Raw genomic sequence first — 19,119 nt, forward strand, 5'->3', positions numbered from 1 at the left:
TTTGGTGGCGAATATGAACTATGATATCTTGTCGATTACGAAGATGACCCTATCATGGGTTATAGTGACCATAGCACGAATATATGTGAGAAATGTGTTGATCTATAATAGGATTATATGATATGAAGAATGATTTATGAATTTATTAGCAATATGAACTTGGTACTATACTTATGAAAGATGGATAATTTATTCATGTATGATTTACTTAATGAACCGTGTCGCTTATATACCTCTATTTTAGGATTAGTTGGGATGAATGTTGGTCCAGGCTTGGAGTTCGCGCTAGCAAGCTTGGTGATTTTGTAGAAGAATTTTAGTATTAACTATAAATTTGTAGCTAATGATTTTCTGAATGTTGAAGATGATGAATTTGGTATTAATGTTGAATTTAAAGGCTCTGAACCAATATGATTTTCTTTAATGGATGATGAAATTATATATTTAATTATTATATTTTGTTGTGATGGATTTGAAAGATAAAAAGTATTGTTGGCTTTGTGCTCCGGTGGACTGTACTCCTCGGTAGCATAGCCATGCCATGTTTTCGATCTGGTGAAACTCTTCACTGCCTTCCTCAAGCTTGCTTGGGATGGCCTAAATCCAGCGTACATGGCCATGAACTCCTCATTGGCGAGGTCAGCAAGCTGGTTGATGCGTAGCTTGTACTTGTGGTTCCCGGCATTGCATGATTCAATCCATTCGACATTGGCTTTAAAAAAGTTTGAAGCGCCGCTCCTTTTCAGCTGCGTCAATGTATACATAAGCCCATATTGAGACATCTACTGCTTGTGCTTCTCCCGCATCGATGCGTAGACAAGCGTGCGAGATGCTGCATGAGAAGCCCAAATGGTGATCGGGAACAGGGCTGCCCAAATGGTGATTACTTCTTGAGAAAGCCACGGTGCTAAATGTTGTGTGGATGGTGCAATGGGAATCATTTAAAATACTAAGTTTTACACACAACTCTGAGTTGGGTTTGGCTTATAAAGAGGAGGAGGAGGCGGAGGATCTGCTAATCCTTCCCCAAAATTGAGGTGACAGAGATCAAGCCCATCATATTTTTATCTTTATCTAATTGTTGGATTTATCTTCATCTAGTTGAAGAAGCTTGTTGGAGTTTATCTTCGTCTAGTTGAAGAAGCCTATCTTTTAATTAGATGCTTATTCTTTGGTTGATCTTATCACTTGTGAAGCAAATGCTATGCTTGGGAAGTTTAGAGTTTGCGCCTAGCGCTTGCTTTGAGCTACTGCAACAAAAGTGGCTTTAGGCAACAGCTGAAAAATGCCGTCTCAAGGTTCAAATCCATTGCCTAAGAGTTCCACCAGCGTTTTTCCGGTTGCTGCCTATACGGTTATTGCCTAAAATTAAAGGCAACGGTTTTTTGAATTTAGAATAGCGGCTAAATAACCATTGCCTAACAAAACTTTAGACAGCAGTTTTTGCAAACTAAAGGTAATAGCCGTAACAAAGAAAAGGCAGCAGTTTTTTCTTGCTTAGGCCGTAGTTTTTCCGAGATTTTGGCAGCAGTTTTTCTCTTTTAAGCATCCATTTTTTTGAAGAATTGGCAACAATTATTCATTTTATGCAACGATTTATTACAACTTCTAACAATATTTAGGCAACAATTTTTGCAAAGATTGGCAGTAGTTTTTCCATTTTAGACAACATCTAGCTATTCATGTTTAGGCAACAACTTTCTAAACATTTTTGCAACGTTTCTTGCCTTCCTATGGCTTCCATAGCCATTATTACACTAAAAAGGCCCGCATCTTAATCTGCAAGATGCTGAAATCATTCACATTATTGAATTTCTCGATTTTGAATTTTGTAATCATGTTCGTGAAACTCCAATTGAAAAAAATTAAGACTCCAATACCACTTGTTGAGATAGACAGAAAAAATAACAGAACAAGAAGGAAAAAGAAAAAAGTAAAAAAGAATGCATAATATTTTAATGGTTTAGTCTGTTGATCTACATCTATGGGTAGAGACGAATAGGTTCACCATCAAAAAAATTGAAGGTTATAGAGTATAAAATTTCCTCACGAAACTAACCCCTAATATATCTATTCTCTAAAATACTCAGTTGTTCTCTTCCCATACGTTGAGTTATATATATATATAATAAAGTAAGTCGGTTTAGACTCAAACTAGTATTTTTACAATAATCAGAGTAGTCCAATATATAAAATAGAGTAAATTGATTTGGTCACAATCTCTAGGTCTTCTAAACTCAAGATATATTCAACAATCGACCCTGTTTATGTCTGTGATTCATCTGTGTACATTAATTTTAATATTTTAGAGGAAATATTATTCTATCAAAAAACGTACACGTGCCTCCAGTTTTCTTATAAGCATGTGGCTGGTCTTGGCCAAGGCGAGGGCCTCGACTCGTGTGACTTTCTGCGATGCTGCTTGGGTTGGGGCCATTTCGTTCGATTTAGCGAGCCAGTTTATACAGAGTTTGGTGTAAAATCAAAAGCCGTCGTATATTTTCGTATATATATCTTGCTGTTATGGGCAAAAGAGACTTCTTTTCATCGAAACAAACTAAAATTTGTAAGGCCTCAGTATTTAATGCAGGAAGAAACTCTGAGAAGTCCACAACGATAAGAACAACGACTAGGAATCCTTAGATCCAAAGCCAATGAGCAAGATAAGCTGCGATTTATGCTGATATGAATAGGAAGATCAGAACGAAGACTGCTGCGCAACTTATATATCACATCGACAAGTACATATCCAGACTTCCATTTTGAGGTCCAAAGGCACGTTTTAATCTTGCTGTAATTTTAAACACCGTAGGTGTCAGCAAGATTGAAGCCATACACACAGACAAGCATAAGAAGCGCGCACACAAATACATATCCATCATAAGGTGTTCCATCCACTCCCTTTATGCAGTTGGGTAAGAAGCTTCCATGGCAATGCCGCAGAGCCCCTCCTTGGCATCCACGTCCCTCTGCATCCTGATGTATCCATTCTCGCCCCAAGATGAACCCCACGAGTTCTTCACCAGCCAGTACTTAGTCCCATCACTCGTCTTGTCGTAACCAACAGCAGTGACACCATGATCCAAATCGGTCCCACAGTCCCCCGTGAACACGCCGCTCGAGTACAACTGGAAAGCAAAGCCGCCGGCATCGATGGCGACCGACACCGGCTGGTTCGCCACCGCCTTCAGGAGCGCCGCCTCGCTGTTGGCCGGCACGTCCTCGTAGCCGCCGATGGTGGCCGCATGGGAATGCGATTTCCCGGTGTTGCATGTGCCGTCAGTGGCCTCGTAGGGGTAATTGGCTTCGGTCGTGAGGCCTCCATTCTTGATGATGAATTTGAAAGCATCGTCCATGAGACCCCCACCGCATCCTTGATCCTCGCCTTTGGTGTCGCAGTCGACGAGCTCTTGCTCCGATAGAGAGATGAGCTTCCCGGTGCTGAGTTTGGTGATTCCCTCCATCGCGGCCACAGCAGAGAAGGCCCAGCAGCATCCTGCCCGGTGCATGCATCGGATGTTGGATTATTGTTTGTAAACCAAATGGAAGACCGGCAGTAAGCATGCATTTTGTAACAGTTGAAATGAATTGGGTATTTACCGCATTGGCCTTGGTCCTTGATGGGAGTAACTGCACCCTTGGCCCTCCAGTCCATGCTGACGGGCACTGCGGTGGCGTTCTCATACTTGAAGCTCTTCGTCGCCATCCCCGAGCTCGCCTGGGAATTAGGTTTGAATCCGGTGTGCACGGCCCTGAACTCTTCATTGGTGAGGTCCGCAAACTGATTGGCCCCGAGCTTGAACTTATGGTTCCCAGCGTTGAATGATTCGATCAATTCGACGTTGGCTTGGAAAATTTTGAAGCGGCGCTCCTTCTCGGCCGCGTCTTTGTACACGCGCCCGTACAGAGCCATCCATTGCTCGTGCTTCTCCTTCATCGATACGTCGGTGAGCGTGCGGGATGATGCCGCGTGAGAAGCCCAGAGGGCGATCACTGCCAAGGCTGCCAACAGGCATTTGTTTCTTGGGAAAGCCATGGAGCTAAAGGTGGTACGTGGATGGTGGAAATGGAGTAGGCGAGGGAATTAACTCGGCCGTATATGTGTACAGAATTCTTAAGGGTGTGTTGGTTTATATAGAGGAGAAGGAGAGGGTTGTGCTTCAGGTGGAGGTGGTGGATGGGGACTTCTACGTGCCGTGACCTGTGCACTGATTTGCATGAAGAGAATGAGAGGTTCAAATAGCAGAACATTGATTTAAAAGAAGAAAAAAAAGCCTAGCTAGCACGCAGACAAGGAGGTCGAGCTGGTTATCTTAATTAAAGAGGCTAATTGTTACAGAACGGCAAGCGCAAGATTTTTGTTTCGGCTGGAGAAGGCTAATTATTTTGCAATTGGAGGTGTTGGATGATCAAACCAAATTTAGTAATGATTACACTTGAGTCAATTCCACAATAAGTCGGAAATTTAGTGAAGATTCGCGTGAGCTGAAATATCCATAAATGTCTTCTTTTTTTTTTTGGGGTTCAAATTAATATCTCTTAAAGTTTCCAAGTAGTCTTTTTCTCCTAGAGGTTCTACATAAATATTATCTCGTAAAATTTATATTTTATTTAATATTAGTGTTCATGCCGTGTCTTTGCTTTTCCGAAGGAGTAGTTTCTTTTAGAGTTTCACGTAAGTATTAATAATTGCTTTTAGATTGTTGAGAAAATGTGCCTCGAAACTTGAAACGACTGCAAATTGAATTCGGCTCAAGTTTGCTTGAAAAAGTCTGTGCCAACCGAATGGAGTCGATCCCTAGCATCTAAGAGTCGACTCATGTGAAGCTTGAGTCGACCCCAGGGATGAGAGGGTCGACTCGCATCTGCCACAGTGAAGAAACAGAGAGCAGTTTTTTGGGTTGCATGCAGGAGTCGACTCCAGTCCTGCAGGAGTCGACTCCAGCTCTGCACGAGTCGACTCTCTCAGGAAGACAGAGCGTGTCAGTTTCGGTGCTGATACTTGGAGTCGACCCGAGGATGTCCGAGTCGACTCGAACTTATCGGGAGTCGACTCCTGATCACGGGATTGATTGAAACGGTGGCAAGATGGGCTTTTTTGACTTAGGGTTTCGCAGGAAAGTTTCCTTATGCGTTGAAAACCTATAAATAGGATTTTTTGTGAACCCTAGGTGAGAGGAGAGCGGCTGTAGAGAGTTTCTTTTGGAGTCCTATCTTTCTTGTAAGCCCTAGGTGTGCAATCTCCAACGAAAAAGAGAGATCATTGTAACCCTTGCTGAATATATTGAAATCTGTGTGTGTGGCCTCCGTGGACGTAACCCGTATTGGGATGAACCACGTAAAATTATTGTCTTTGTGATTGTTTGATTTTATTCTCTACTGCTTCTTCTTCTCGATTCGTCTTTCCGCAGTTTGGATCCAGAAAGGGAATAGTACGATTGAAGGGTGAGTGCTTTCATCTCGCAACAACTGGTATCAGAGCTACGTTCCCCGTGTTCCAATGGCTGACGAAGGAAGATTGAGGATAGAGAAATTCAACGGACAGAACTTTGGTGTGTGGAAGATGCAGATGGAAGATTACTTACTCTCAAAGAATCTGGATCTACCACTGGGCGGAGAAGAAGCGAAGCCGACAGACATGCCGTCGGAGAAGTGGGAGCGTCTTGATAAGAAGGCGCTCGCCGCTATCCGTTTGTCTTTGGCATCGGAGATCCTCGCCAATATATCCAAAGTAAAGACTGCAAAAGATTTGATGGACACACTGGCTTCTATGTATGATGAGCCAACAGGAGCGAACAAGTTATTCCTGATTCGACGATTATTCACTTTGAAGATGAGAGACAGTGGGAGTGTTCATTCACATCTGAGTGAATTCAATACCCTATGTGCCCAATTGGAATCTGTGAAGATCACGTTCACTGATGAGGTGAAGGCGTGGGCTCTTCTAGGTCAGATGCCTGAAAGTTGGGAAGGCTTTATCACGGCTGTTAGTAATTCTTCAGGAAAGACTACAGCGAGGTTTGATGAAGTGGTAGCTCTTATTCTGAGTGAAGAGGCTCGAAGGAAAACTCTGGATCCATCAGCAAGTTCATCTGGGAACGCGCTGGCTTTTGAAGAACGTGGGAGGACTTCAAAGAAGGGAGACAGAAATAGGGGTAGACGATCCAAGTCTAGAAACAAGTCTAGACCTATTGGAAAGTGCTAGAATTGTGGGCAGAAGGGTCACTTGAGAAAAGACTGCAAAGTGCCGAAGAACAACGGTGGTTCTGACACTAAAGCAAGTGCTAATTTAGCCGAAACTGCAAGTGAAGACGATGCCCTGATACATCCTGTGATATTCATCCGGAGTCGTGGATAGTCGACTCAGGTGCCTCGTTCCATGCTACTGGGAACAAGGTAATCATCTCAAACTATGTTGCAGGTGATCACGGCAAGATGTATCTTGGTGATGGAAACGGTTGCAACATCGTAGGAAAGAAAGATGCTCAGATAAAGACATCAAGTTGGATGACTTTAACTCTGAAAGATGTGCGACATGTACCCAAACTGGCTCGAAATCTGATTTCGGTAAGTCAGTTGTCGGATTTGGGGTTTGTGACTACCTTCAATGATGATGCTTGAAAGATCACTAAGGGAGTCTTGGTGATTGCTCGAGGTGCAAGGTCCGGAACACTATCCCCGAACCCCCTCCCCTTCCTATCTTTTATAGGATATTCTTACCCCCCTTCGGCCTACGGCCTCGTCCCCCTCAGGGGGAATCTTCCTATACTCTGAAATCCGGTTTCCCGGATTTTCAGAGTATAGGAAGATTATATGACAGCTAATACTGATTCCACCGTCAGTGCTGCAAATCCGACTGTTGATGCAAGGACATGGCACATGAGACTCGGCCACATGAGTCAGAAAGGGATGAAGGTGATGATGTCCAAAAGAAAATTGGAAGACATGAAATCTGTGGATTTGGAATTCTGTGAAGATTGTGTACTGTCAAAACAGAAGAAGGTCAGTTTTTCAGAAGGAGGTAGTACCAAGAAAAATTCTAAGTTGGAACTCGTACATACTGACGTATGGGGACCAACTCAAGTGGCTTCTCATGGAGAAGCAAGGTACTATGTCACGTTCATCGATGACGCTACCCGAAAGCTATGGGTCTACTTTTTGAAGCACAAATCCGATATATTTGAGAAGTTCAAGAGGTGGAAGGCTCTAGTGGAGAATGAGACAGGTCAGAGATTGAAGTGTCTCAAGTCTGACAATGGGGGCGAATACTGCAGTGATGAGTTTGAGGCTTATTGTGCCTCAGCTAGAATTCGAAGACTAAAGACGGTTCCAGGAACGCCACAGCAAAATTGCGTTGCAGAACGCATGAACCGCACCATCAACGAGCGGGCACGATGCATGAGGCTTCATGCAGGGTTGCTGAAGATTTTTTGGGCGGAAGCGGTCAGTACAGCAGTGTATCTGATCAACAGAGGGCCTTCAGTTGTATTGGAGCTTGGACTGCCGGAGGAAGCATGGACTGGGAAAGAGGTGAAACTATCTCACTTGCGTACTTTTGGTTGCATCTCTTACGTGCTCGATACTGCAGACAATCGAACCAAGCCGGATACAAAGTCAAAGAAGTGCACATTCATTGGGTACGGTGGTGATAATTTTGGATATCAACTCTGGGATGCGACAGATCGGAAAGTCATCAGGAGCAGAAATGTTGTATTCAATGAAGAGGTTCTGTACAAGGACCTGCAGCAACAGACGGGCCAAGGCGTCAAAGCTGTAAAATCGGAATATGCAGAGCTGGATGATGAAATAATGTCTCGAGACGATGAAGAAGTTGCTGAGCCAGTGGGAGAAGCACAGCAAGAAGAAGAACCGCCAGTTGATATCCCGATTGCTTTGCGCAAGGGTAAAAGAAACAGAAAAACTCCATCTAGGTATGCTGACTCCCTACAGTACTTGTTGCTTACGGATGGTGGTGAGCCAGAAAGCTATAAGGAGGCTTTACAGGTCGAAGCCAGTGACAAGTGGAAGCTTGCCATGGATGATGAAATGGATTCCCTATCATCCAACAGGACGTGGGACTTGGTTCCACTTCCGAAGGGGAAGAGAGCTTTGCACAATAAGTGGGTATACAGACTAAAGCTTGAACCAGATGGTTCTGAGAGGTTCAAAGCGAGACTTGTTGTCAAGGGTTTTCAGCAGAAGGAGGGCATTGATTTTGACGAGATATTTTCTCCAGTTGTGAAGATGTCTACTATCCGGATGGTGTTGAGTATAGTGGCAGCCAAAGACTTACATCTTGAGCAGCTTGACATTAAGACTGCATTTTTACATGGCGACCTTGAAGAGAAAATCTACATGAAGCAGCCAGAAGGATATGTAGTAAAGGGGAAGAAAGATTGGGTGTGCCGACTTCAGAAAAGTATGTACGGGTTGAAACAAGCGCCTCATCAGTGGTACTTAAAGTTTGATCAGTTTATGCTGAAGAATGGGTTTAAGAGGTGTAATGGTGAACATTGCTGCTACTTTAAGGGATTGAAGAGCTCATATATCATTCTACTTCTGTATGTAGATGATATGTTGGTGGCAAGTGCTAACATGGGAGAGATTGTGAAACTGAAGAAACAATTGTCCAAGGAGTTTTCAATGAAGGACTTGGGTGTAGCCATGAAAGTCCTTGGGATGCGTATCAGCAGGGACAGGAAGCTTAAAACGTTAAAGTTGTCTCAAGAAGAGTACATTGATAAGGTGCTGAAGCGGTTCAATATGGACGGGGCTAAAGCTGTGAGTACTCCGCTGGGCGCACACTTCAAGTTATCTAAGCAGGAGTGTCCGACTACGCAGGATGATCGAAATGAGATGAAGTATGTACCCTACTCATCAGCGGTCGGGAGCCTTATGTATGCCATGGTTTGCACGAGACCGGATATTGCCCATGCAGTGCGAGTGGTGAGCAGATACATGAGCGATCCAGGCCAGGAGCATTGGAGAGCTGTGAAGTGGATATTGCGGTATCTGAAAGAAACCAGAGACTTAGGACTATGCTATGGTGGTCCTGATGTCTGCTTACATGGTTTCGTGGATTCTGACATGGCTGGAGACATTGATGGCAGAAAGAGTACACCGGGTATGTGTTCACGCTGGGAAGTGCTGCAGTTTCATGGGTTTCGAAACTGCAGAAGATTGTAGCGTTGTCTACGACCGAGGCCGAATACGTTGCTCTTACCGAAGCGAGCAAGGAGATGGTTTCGTTACAAGGTTTGATGAAAGAGCTTGGCATGGAGCAAGGCGATGCGAAGTTGTATAGCGACAGCCAGAGTGCTATACATTTGGCAAAGAATGCTGCTTTTCCCTCAAGGATCAAACACATTGATATCAGATATCACTTTATTCGGTCACTCCTCGAAGAAGATCTTTTCCGGCTAGAGAAGAAACATACAATGGACAACCCAGCAGATATGTTGACAAAAGTGGTTACTCTTGAGAAGTTGCACATCTGTGCATCTTCTGTTGGTCTTCACAGCTAGAAGTGAAGACAGAGGTTTACACACATAGAGGATGATTGGAGATCATGTTGCTAATGGGGTTACGGTTGCTTCAGGCTTGTTTCTCGGCAAGTGGAAGATTGTTGAGAAAATGTGCCTCGAAACTCGAAACGACTGCAAATTGAATTCGGCTCAAGTTTGCTTGAAAAAGTCTGTGCCAACCGAATGGAGTCGACCCCTAGCATCTAGGAGTCGACTCATGTGAAGCTTGAGTCGACCCCAGGGATGAGAGGGTCGATTCGCATCTGCCACAGTGAAGAAACAGAGAGCAGTTTTTTGGGTAGTTTGCAGGAGTCGACTTCAGTCCTGTAGGAGTCGACTCCATTTTTTGGGTTGTTTGCAGGAGTCGACTCTAGCCCTGCACGAGTCGATTCTCTCAAGAAGACAGAGCGTGCCAGTTTCGGTGCTGATACTTGGAGTCGACCCGAGGATATTCGAGTCGACTCGAACTTATCGAGAGTCGACCCCTGAAAGTGAAGAGTCGACTCCTGATCACAGGATTAATTGAAATGGTGGCAAGATGAGCTTTTTTGACTTAGGGTTTCGTAGGGAAGTTTCCTTATGTGTTGAAAACCTATAAATAGGATTTTTTGTGAACCCTAGGTGAGAGGAGAGCGGCTGTAGAGAGTTTCTTTTGGAGTCCTATCTCTCTTGTAAGCCCTAGGTGTGCAATCTCCAACGGAAAAGAGAGATCATTATAATCCTTGCTGAATATATTGAAATCTGTGTGTGTGGCCTCCGTGGACGTAACCCGTATTGGGGTGAACCACGTAAAATTATTGTCTTTGTGATTGTTTGATTTTATTCTCTACTACTTCTTCTCGATTCGTCTTTCTGCAGTTTGGACGCAGGAAAGGGAACAGTACGATCGAGGGTGAGTCCTTTCATCGCGCAACAAGATTCTTTAATATATTTATATGAGAGGCATATAATGAGTCATTATGTAAATTAAGTGAGCAAGAAGGAGTGATGAAATGAAGCCATAATATAATGGTACCATAGTTCAAGTGTGTAAGCCCACCATACTTCCAAAGCTAATAGTAGGCACGTTATTTGATGCAACATAATTAATATTTTGATCTACAACATCTCAATCAATACAAGCAATATATTTTAAAATATTACCCGATACAATGTAAAAATATTGGTCGAGATTTGTTTACAAGTTATCTATTACTTCAAATTAAATTCTCAGTTCCTAAATATTTAAGTTGAATCTTAAGATGATGATTAATCTTGGACCTTCTATTTCGATATTTTAAAATGATCTTTCCTCCGAACTGCGGTGCCAGCGGGGGGCTTGTACGTGCCGTGGGGTTTTTTTTGATATGGACGAGGGAATTTGGAGGAGAATGATGGGACCCAGCACAACGGGCCAAGGCTGATACGAGTGGCTTATGTAAGATAAAAAAAAAGGGCAGGTCGGGATTACGTGCTGAAGGTTACCTGTCTTAATGGTTTCATTTTCGATTGGAAGAAATTTAATAAGTTCCTATTTTGCCGTCATAGGCAAGTTGTTGACAAGTTTAAATCTTTCCCTTTACAATTGTTGGGCAACCAAATTAGGCTATGCCTTTCTTAGATTAATCATTAAATAAACTAAGTAAACACATTTGAGGTTTTTTTTTTTTTGCATGTAATGTCCTGTGTCTTGTATTCGTTGTTAAGACATCCTCTTGCAGAATTGAAGGCATGCGCGAAACTGCAAGAATTGAGTAAATGTAAATTTTTGTTGGATAGCATTTCATTTCTTGGGCATGTGATTTCTAAGAAAGAAATTTCAGAAGATCTAAAGAAAATAGAGCCACCAGTGAACTGGCCTTATCCTACTAATGTGACTGAAATCAGATGCTTGTTAGATTTGGCTGGTTACTATAGGAGGTTTGTGAAAGAATTTTCTCGGATAGCTGCTCCTTTGACTCGCTTAACTCAGAAACAAGCAAGGTTTGAATGGAATGAAGATTGTGAACAAAGTTTCCAAGAGTTAAAATAAAGGTTGATATCTGCACCAATTCTTCCTCTACCAGCCAGTCTTGGAGGTTTCACCATCTATAGTTATGCCTCCAAAAAAGGGTTTGGCTGTGTATTAATGCAAAATGATAAAGTGGTGGCCTATGCCTCTAGACAGCTGGAGTCCTATGACTAGAATTATCCAACACATAATTTAAAGCTTGCAGCAGTAGTCTTCGCTTTAAAAATTTGGCGACCCTACTTATATGGGTAGCTATGTGAAGTTTGCACTGACTCCAAAAGCTTAAAATACCTCTTTACTCAAAAGGAGCTAAACCTGAGGTTGAGAAAATAGCTTGAACTGGCGAAAATGTCATCCTGAAAAAACTAATATGGTGGCTGATGCTCTCAATAGAAAGTCAATAGTGGGTATAATAACTTTGCTTGCTACCCAAAATCAAATTCTAAAGGATCTTGATAAGATGGAGATTGAGATCACTACAAAAGGTGCTAAGAGTATGCTAGCTAGTTTAAGGGTGCAATCAACCTTGCTAGAGAGAATAAAGACTTTCCTATAGAATTATGTCCTTTTGTGTCAACTCAAAGAAGATGTAGAAAGAAGTTGTGACCCGAATTCAGAATCCGTCAAGATGGTACTTTGCGATTTGAGAATAGATTGTGTGTACCAAAAGATCCTGTCATAAAGAAAAAAATTATGAAAGAAGCTCACCGGTCTTGTTTCTCTATTCATCCTGGTAGCACAAAGATGTATAAAGATTTAAGGGAGCATTTCTAGTGGAATGGTATGAAAATAGAAATAGCCAGATATGTAGCCCAATATTTGGTATGCTAGCAGGTGAAAGCCAAACATCAAAGACCTGCCGGTTTGTTGGAGCTATTGAAGATGTCGAAATAGAAATGGAAACATATCACTATGGATTTTATCATTAGACTTCCAAGGATAGCTAAAATTGGTGGCGAATACGAACTATGATATCTTATCGATTACGAAGATGACCCTATCATGGGTTATAGTGACTATAGCACGAATATCTGTGAGAAATGTGTTGATCTATTATAGGATTGTATGATATGAAAAATGATTTACGAATTTATTAGCAATATGGACTTGGTACTATACTTATGAAAGATGGATAATTTATTCATGTATGATTTACTTAATGAACCGTGTCGCTTATATACCTCTATTTTAGGATTAGTTGGGATGAATGTTGGTTCAGGCTTGGAGTTCGCGCTAGCAAGCTTGGTGATTTTGTAGAAGAATTTTAGTATTAATTATAAATTTGTAGCTAATGATTTTCTGAATGTTGAAGATGATGGGTTTGGTATTAATGTTGGATTTAAATGCTCTGAACCAATATTGATTTTCTTTAATGGATGATGGAATTAGATATTTAATTATTATATTTTGTTGTGATGGATTTGGAAGATAAAAAGTATTGTTGGCTTTGTGCTCTGGTGGACTGTACCCCTCGGTAGCATAGCCATACCATGTTTTCGATCTGGTGAAACTCTTCACTGCCTTCCTCAAGCTTGCTTGGGATGGCCTAAATCCAGCGTACATGGCCATGAACTCCTCGTTGGCGAGGTCAGTAAGCTGGTTGATGCGTAGCTGGTTCCCGGCATTGAATGATTCAATCCATTCGATATTGGCTTTAAAAAAGTTTAAAGCACCGCTCCTTTTCAGCTGCGTCAACGTTTCTTGCCTTCCTATGGCTTCCATAGCCATTATTACACTAAAAGGGCTCGCATCTTAATCTGCAAGATGCTGAAATCATTCACATTATTGAATTTCTCGATTTTGAATTTTGTAATTATGTTCGTGAAACTCCAATTGAAAAAAATTAAGACTCCAATACCACTTGTTGAGATAGACAGAAAAAATAACAAACAAGAAGGAAAAAGAAAAAAGTAAAAAAGAATGCATAATATTTTAATGGTTTAGTCTGTTGATCTACGTCTATGGGTAGAGACGAATAGGTTCACCATAAAAAAAATTGAAGGTTATAGAGTATAAAATTTCCTCACGAAACTAACCCCTAATATATCTATTCTCTAAAATACTCAATTGTTCTCTTCCCATACGTTGAGTTATATATATATAATAAAGTAAGTCGGTTTAGACTCAAACTAGTATTTTTACAATAATCAGAGTAGTCCAATATATAAAATAGAGTAAATTGATTTGGTCACAATCTCTAGGTCTTCTAAACTCAAGATATATTCAACAATCGACCCAGTTTATGTCTGTGATTCATCTGCATACATTAATTTTAATATTTTAGAGGAAATATTATTCTATCAAAAAATGTACACGTGCCTCCAGTTTTCTTATAAGCATGTGGCTGGTCTTGGCCAAGGCGAGGGCCTCGACTCGTGTGACTTTCTGCGATGCTGCTTGGGTTGGGGCCATTTCGTTCGATTTAGCGAGCCAGTTTATACAGAGTTTGGTGTAAAATCAAAAGCCGTCGCATATTTTCGTATATATATCTTGCTGTTATAGGCAAAAGAGATTTCTTTTCATCGAAACAAACTAAAATTTGTAAGGCCTCCGTATTTAATGCAGGAAGAAACTCTGAGAAGTCCACAACGATAAGAACAACGACTAGGAATCCTTAGATCCAAAGCCAATGAGCAAGCTAAGCTGCGATTTATGCTGATATGAATAGGAAGATCAGAATCATGAAGACTGCTGTCCAACTTATATACTACATCGACAATTATATATATAATCCAGCCTTCCATTTGGAGGTCGAAAGGCACGTTTTTATCTTGCTGTGATTTTAAAACACCGTAGGTGCAGTCAGCAAGATTGAAGCCATGCACATAGAAAAGCATAAGAAGCACGCATATACATATCCATCATCAGGTGGTACATCCACCCCCTTAAGCAGTTGGGTAAGAAGCTTCCATGGCAATGCCGCAGAGTCCCTCCTTGGCATCCACGTCCCTCTGCATCCTGATGTATCCATTCTCGCCCCAAGATGAACCCCACGAGTTCTTCACCAGCCAGTACTTAGTCCCATCACTCGTCTTGTCGTAACCAACAGCAGTGACACCATGATCCAAATCGGTCCCACAGTCCCCCGTGAACACGCCGCTCGAGTACAACTGGAAAGCAAAGCCGCCGGCATCAATGGCGACCGACACCGGCTGGTTCGCCACCGCCTTCAGGAGCGCCGCCTCGCTGTTGGCCGGCACGTCCTCGTAGCCGCCGATGGTGGCCGCATGGGAATGCGATTTCCCGGTGTTGCATGTGCCGTCAGCGGCCTCGTAGGGGTAATTGGCTTCGGTCGTGAGGCCTCCGTTCTTGATGATGAATTTGAAAGCATCGTCCATCAGACCCCCACCGCATCCTTGATCCTCGCCTTTGGTGTCGCAGTCGACGAGCTCTTGCTCCGATAGAGAGATGAGCTTCCCGGTGCTGAGTTTGGTGATTCCCTCCACAGCGGCCACAGCAGAGAAGGCCCAGCAGCATCCTGCCCGGTGCATGCAACATCGGATGTTGGATTATTGTTTGTAAACCAAATGCATGGAAGACCGGCAGTAAGCATGCATTTTGTAACACGATGCATGGACGGCGAACAGTTGAAATGAATTGGCTACTTACCGCATTGGCCTTGGTCCTTGATGGGAGTAACCGCACCCTTAGCCCTCCAGTCCATGCTGACGGGCACTGCGGTGGCGTTCTCATACTTGAAGCTCTTCGTCGCCATCCCCGAGCTCGCTTGGGAAGGTTTGAATCCGGTGTGCACGGCCCTGAACTCTTCATTGGTGAGGTCCGCAAACTGATTGGCGCCGAGCTTGAACTTGTGGTTCCCAGCGTTGAATGATTCGATCAATTCGACGTTGGCTTGGAAAATTTTGAAGCGGCGCTCCTTCTCGGCCGCGTCTTTGTACACGCGCCCGTACAGAGCCATCCATTGCTCGTGCTTCTCCTTCATCGATACGTCGGTAAGCGTGCGGGATGATGCCGCGTGAGAAGCCCAGAGGGCGATCACTGCCAAGGCTGCCAACAGGCATTTGTTTCTTGGGAAAGCCATGGAGCTAAAGGTGGTGTACGTGGATGGTGGAAATATATGGAGTAGGCGAGGGAATTAACTCGGCTGTATATGTGTGCATAATTCTTAAGGGTGTGTTGGTTTATATAGAGGAGAAAGAGAGGGTTGTGCTTCAGGTGGAGGTGGTGGATGGGGACTTCTACGTGCCGTGACCTGTGCATTGATTTGCATGAAGAGAATGAGAGGTTCAAATTGCAGAACATTGATTTTTTTTAAAAAAAGCTTAGTTAGCACAAACAAGGGGGTCGAGCTGGTTATCTTAATTAAAGAGGCTAACTGTTAGTGGGAGAATCCGTGGGCGTGCGTCGTCTGATAGCCTATATTGATTAGAAAGTTTATAGAGGCCGGCCAAAAATCAATCGTAATGATTGTGATTAGATTTAAATAGATTTAAATTTTTAGCCTGATGAGAACATTTGAATTTGAATGGAGGATTATATAGGACCCATGCGGACGTGTGTTTAGTCCTATATCGATTATTTGCCGAAAAGATCTTAGATACTTATATAGAACTAAAAAACCTAAAAAATACCTTTCAGCTAGCTATTTTGGATGAGGTCTTGGGTTGTGACAAATGATATCAGAGCGGATCCGACTCATAATCTTTGTTAACTAACGGACATTGCTGCACAAATCCATATATTGGAGCTGGCCACGAGCTGATCGTGGTGCTTGTAATTAAATTTAAATGGATTTAAACTCTTAGCCTGATGAGGACGTCAGGGCTTAAACGGAGAGAATATATGAAGATCCGTATAAGCGTGTATTTAGTCCTACATCGGTTATTCGAGATAGATCTTGGATAGTTATACGGAATCAAAAAATCAAAATAATATCTTCTGGCTAGCCTTTTTAGATGAGGTCTTGGATTGTGATAGTTACGGAATGGCAAGTGCAAGATTTTTGTATCGGTTGGAGAAGGCTAATTATTTGCAGTTGAAGGTGCTGGGTGATTAAACCAAATTTAGTCATGATCCCACTTGAGTCAATCCCCATTAAGTCGGAAAGTCTAGTTTAGGTACCAAGGCAAGTGAAGGTTCGCGTGAGCTAAAATATTCGTAAATGTCCTCTTTTTTTTTGTTTGGTACAAATATCTCTTAGATTTTCAATGTAGTCTCTGTCTCCTAGAACTTCCACATAGCGTCTCGTAAAATTTATATATTATTTAATATTAGTGTTCATGCCGCGTCTTTAGTATTCGGAAGGAGTTTCTTTTATCACGTAAGTATTAATAATTACTTTTAAATTCTTTAATATATTTATATGAGAGGCATATCATGAGTCACTATGTAACTTAAGTGAGCAAGGAGCGATGAAATGAAGCCATAATACAATGGTATCATAGTTCAAGTATGTAAGCCCACTGTACTTCCAAAGCTAACAGTAGGCACGGTATTTGATAGCTTTTTGTTGCATATCTAATTATTGTGCAGCCTCACAAACTTGCTGTTACTTGAATTAGGATTCAATTGATGAATTACCATTAAATTAATGAAGCGAGCGATCCATCCTTGATTGTTCGGCATGGACCACCAGTAACAAGAAAGTAGGTTTTTTTAAAAACTTTATTTTAGGTAAACCGAATTTTCATCTTAGCCAAAATATCAGTTTGTATCATTAACGGCGGATACGACATAATTGATATTTCGATCTACAATATCTCAATCAATATAAGCAATATATTTTAAAATATTACCTGATACAGTGTAAAAATATTGGTCGAGATTTGTTAATAAGTTATCTATTATTTTAAATTAATTTCTCAGTTCTTAAATATTCAAATTGAATCTTAAGATGATGATTAATCTTGGACCTTCTATTTCTACATTTTAAAATGGCCTTTCCTCCGAACTGCGGTGGCAGAGGGGGACTTGTACGTGCCGTGGGGTTTTTATTGATATGGACGAGGGAATTTGGAGGAGAATGATGGGACCCAGCACAACGAGCCAAGGCTGATACGAGCGGCTTATGTAAGAGAGGAAAAAAAAAAAAGGCAGGTCGGGATTACGTGCAGAAGGTTACTTGTCTTAATGGTTTCAAGGAATACGAGCCAATTATGGGATCTTTGTTTTCGATCGGAAGAAATTTAAGAAATTCTTATTTTGCCGTTATAGGCAAGCTGTTGACAAGTTGCAATCTTTTCCCTTTGCAATTGTTGCGCAACAAAATTAAGCTACGCCTTTCTTAGATTAATCATTAAATAAACTAAGTAAACACATTTGAGGGTTTTTTTTTCTCGCATGAAACGCCCTGTGTATTGTATTCTTTGTTAAAACATCAGGAACCGTGCTTCCCGATCTGCATGTGCAAGGTTGCAAGCCTTTTTTTTTTTTTCATTTTTTTTGGTAAAAACGGTATTTCATGCAGCTCTAACATGGGTATAGTCTGCCAAATCAAGAGAAAAAAAATGACACAGGAAGAAGATATATCTGCTGCACTTGTTCATATGAATTTTTTGAAGTGCCGAGCAACAAAAGAGGCGATGCAGTCTGCAGCTTCGTTCCCCTTCTGATATACTTGTGCTACCTTAAAGGAGCCCAACTCCCTGACCGGTCTGCGGGTCTCACGAAGCAACGGGTGACCATCTCCATACCGATCCACTTTCTATATCCAATCGATCACCATAAAGGAGTCCCACTCGAGGCATACACTATCTGCACCAAATACACTCCTAGCATAAGAGATATCCTCCTAGGCTGTCCGAAGCTCCGCCCAAAAAGCGGTCAGGCCGGGGTGCATCGACCTCCAGCTGCAATCAGCCTGCCGTGGTGATCTCTAATCATAAAGCCCATTCCTTCAGATGCTCCATTCGCTGACATACCACCATTGAAGTTTACTTTGAGATGACCAAGGGGTGGGGGCACCCAAGAAAAGAGGGTGAACCTGGGTGCTATGATTTCCCCAGATCTCGACGGTGAATTCATAAATCAAAACTTTAGAAAGCTTCCATATAGCACTACAACAGTATGGAGCCAGCGTTGGTCGGTCAGCGGGACTTTTTGACAAAAGAAAAGCAGGATATCTAACCCTTTTCGATGCCATCTCTTCCGAAAGAGGTTATTATGGGCAACAGCAGAACGATATCCCAGATGTCCTTGGCCATCCCTGAAGAGATCGAAGCGGGAACCATGGTGATTCCGCAGCATGAAGAAAGACTCTGTCCACCACTGTTCTCAAAGTCGACCTTCTGCCCTCGAATAGGCGGGCATTCTTATTTAACCATATGTGATAGGCCAGGTATGCCCTCGTGATCCCCTTCTCGGCAGTGCTACGTCTCCGCATGGAATCCCTCAAATAGTATAGCAGATCCTCTACTGACTCCAATACCTGTAGAAGAGGAGCAGAAGACTACCTCCAGATCTGCAGTGCCCTGGGGCACCTAAGGAGGACATGGCTAATGGTCTCCTTGGTATCTGGGCAAACCTCGCAATACGGAGTGGTCCAAATGTCTCACCCTACTAACATACTCCTGGCCGATAAATAACCCCATGCCACCTTCCATATGAACAATGCCACACGAGGGTGAATCCGCATCCTCCAAATCC

At 42.5% G+C, this 19,119-nt stretch overlaps 2 protein-coding genes across 2 annotated transcripts; both read right to left on the reverse strand.

Annotated features, from left to right (window-relative positions):
• Positions 1 to 2,903: 2,903 nt before the first annotated feature.
• On the reverse strand, positions 2,904 to 4,040 carry LOC103700470 (senescence-specific cysteine protease SAG39-like). The gene is made up of 2 exons (XM_039115356.1): positions 3,601 to 4,040; positions 2,904 to 3,496 (listed from the first exon to the last, which is right to left on the reverse strand). Exons 1-2 carry the CDS (start codon positions 4,034 to 4,036, stop codon positions 2,904 to 2,906), a joined length of 1,029 nt encoding a protein of 342 aa, XP_038971284.1. The 5' UTR covers positions 4,037 to 4,040.
• A 10,147-nt stretch (positions 4,041 to 14,187) lies between these two features.
• LOC103714563 (senescence-specific cysteine protease SAG39-like) lies at positions 14,188 to 15,561 on the reverse strand. Its single transcript, XM_039115362.1, has 2 exons — positions 15,124 to 15,561; positions 14,188 to 14,992 (listed from the first exon to the last, which is right to left on the reverse strand). Exons 1-2 carry the CDS (start codon positions 15,554 to 15,556, stop codon positions 14,400 to 14,402), a joined length of 1,026 nt encoding a protein of 341 aa, XP_038971290.1. The 5' UTR covers positions 15,557 to 15,561; the 3' UTR covers positions 14,188 to 14,399.
• Positions 15,562 to 19,119: the final 3,558 nt, after the last annotated feature.

Source organism: Phoenix dactylifera, chromosome 2, assembly GCF_009389715.1.
Source record: "Phoenix dactylifera cultivar Barhee BC4 chromosome 2, palm_55x_up_171113_PBpolish2nd_filt_p, whole genome shotgun sequence".
Taxonomy (NCBI): Eukaryota; Viridiplantae; Streptophyta; class Magnoliopsida; order Arecales; family Arecaceae; genus Phoenix; species Phoenix dactylifera.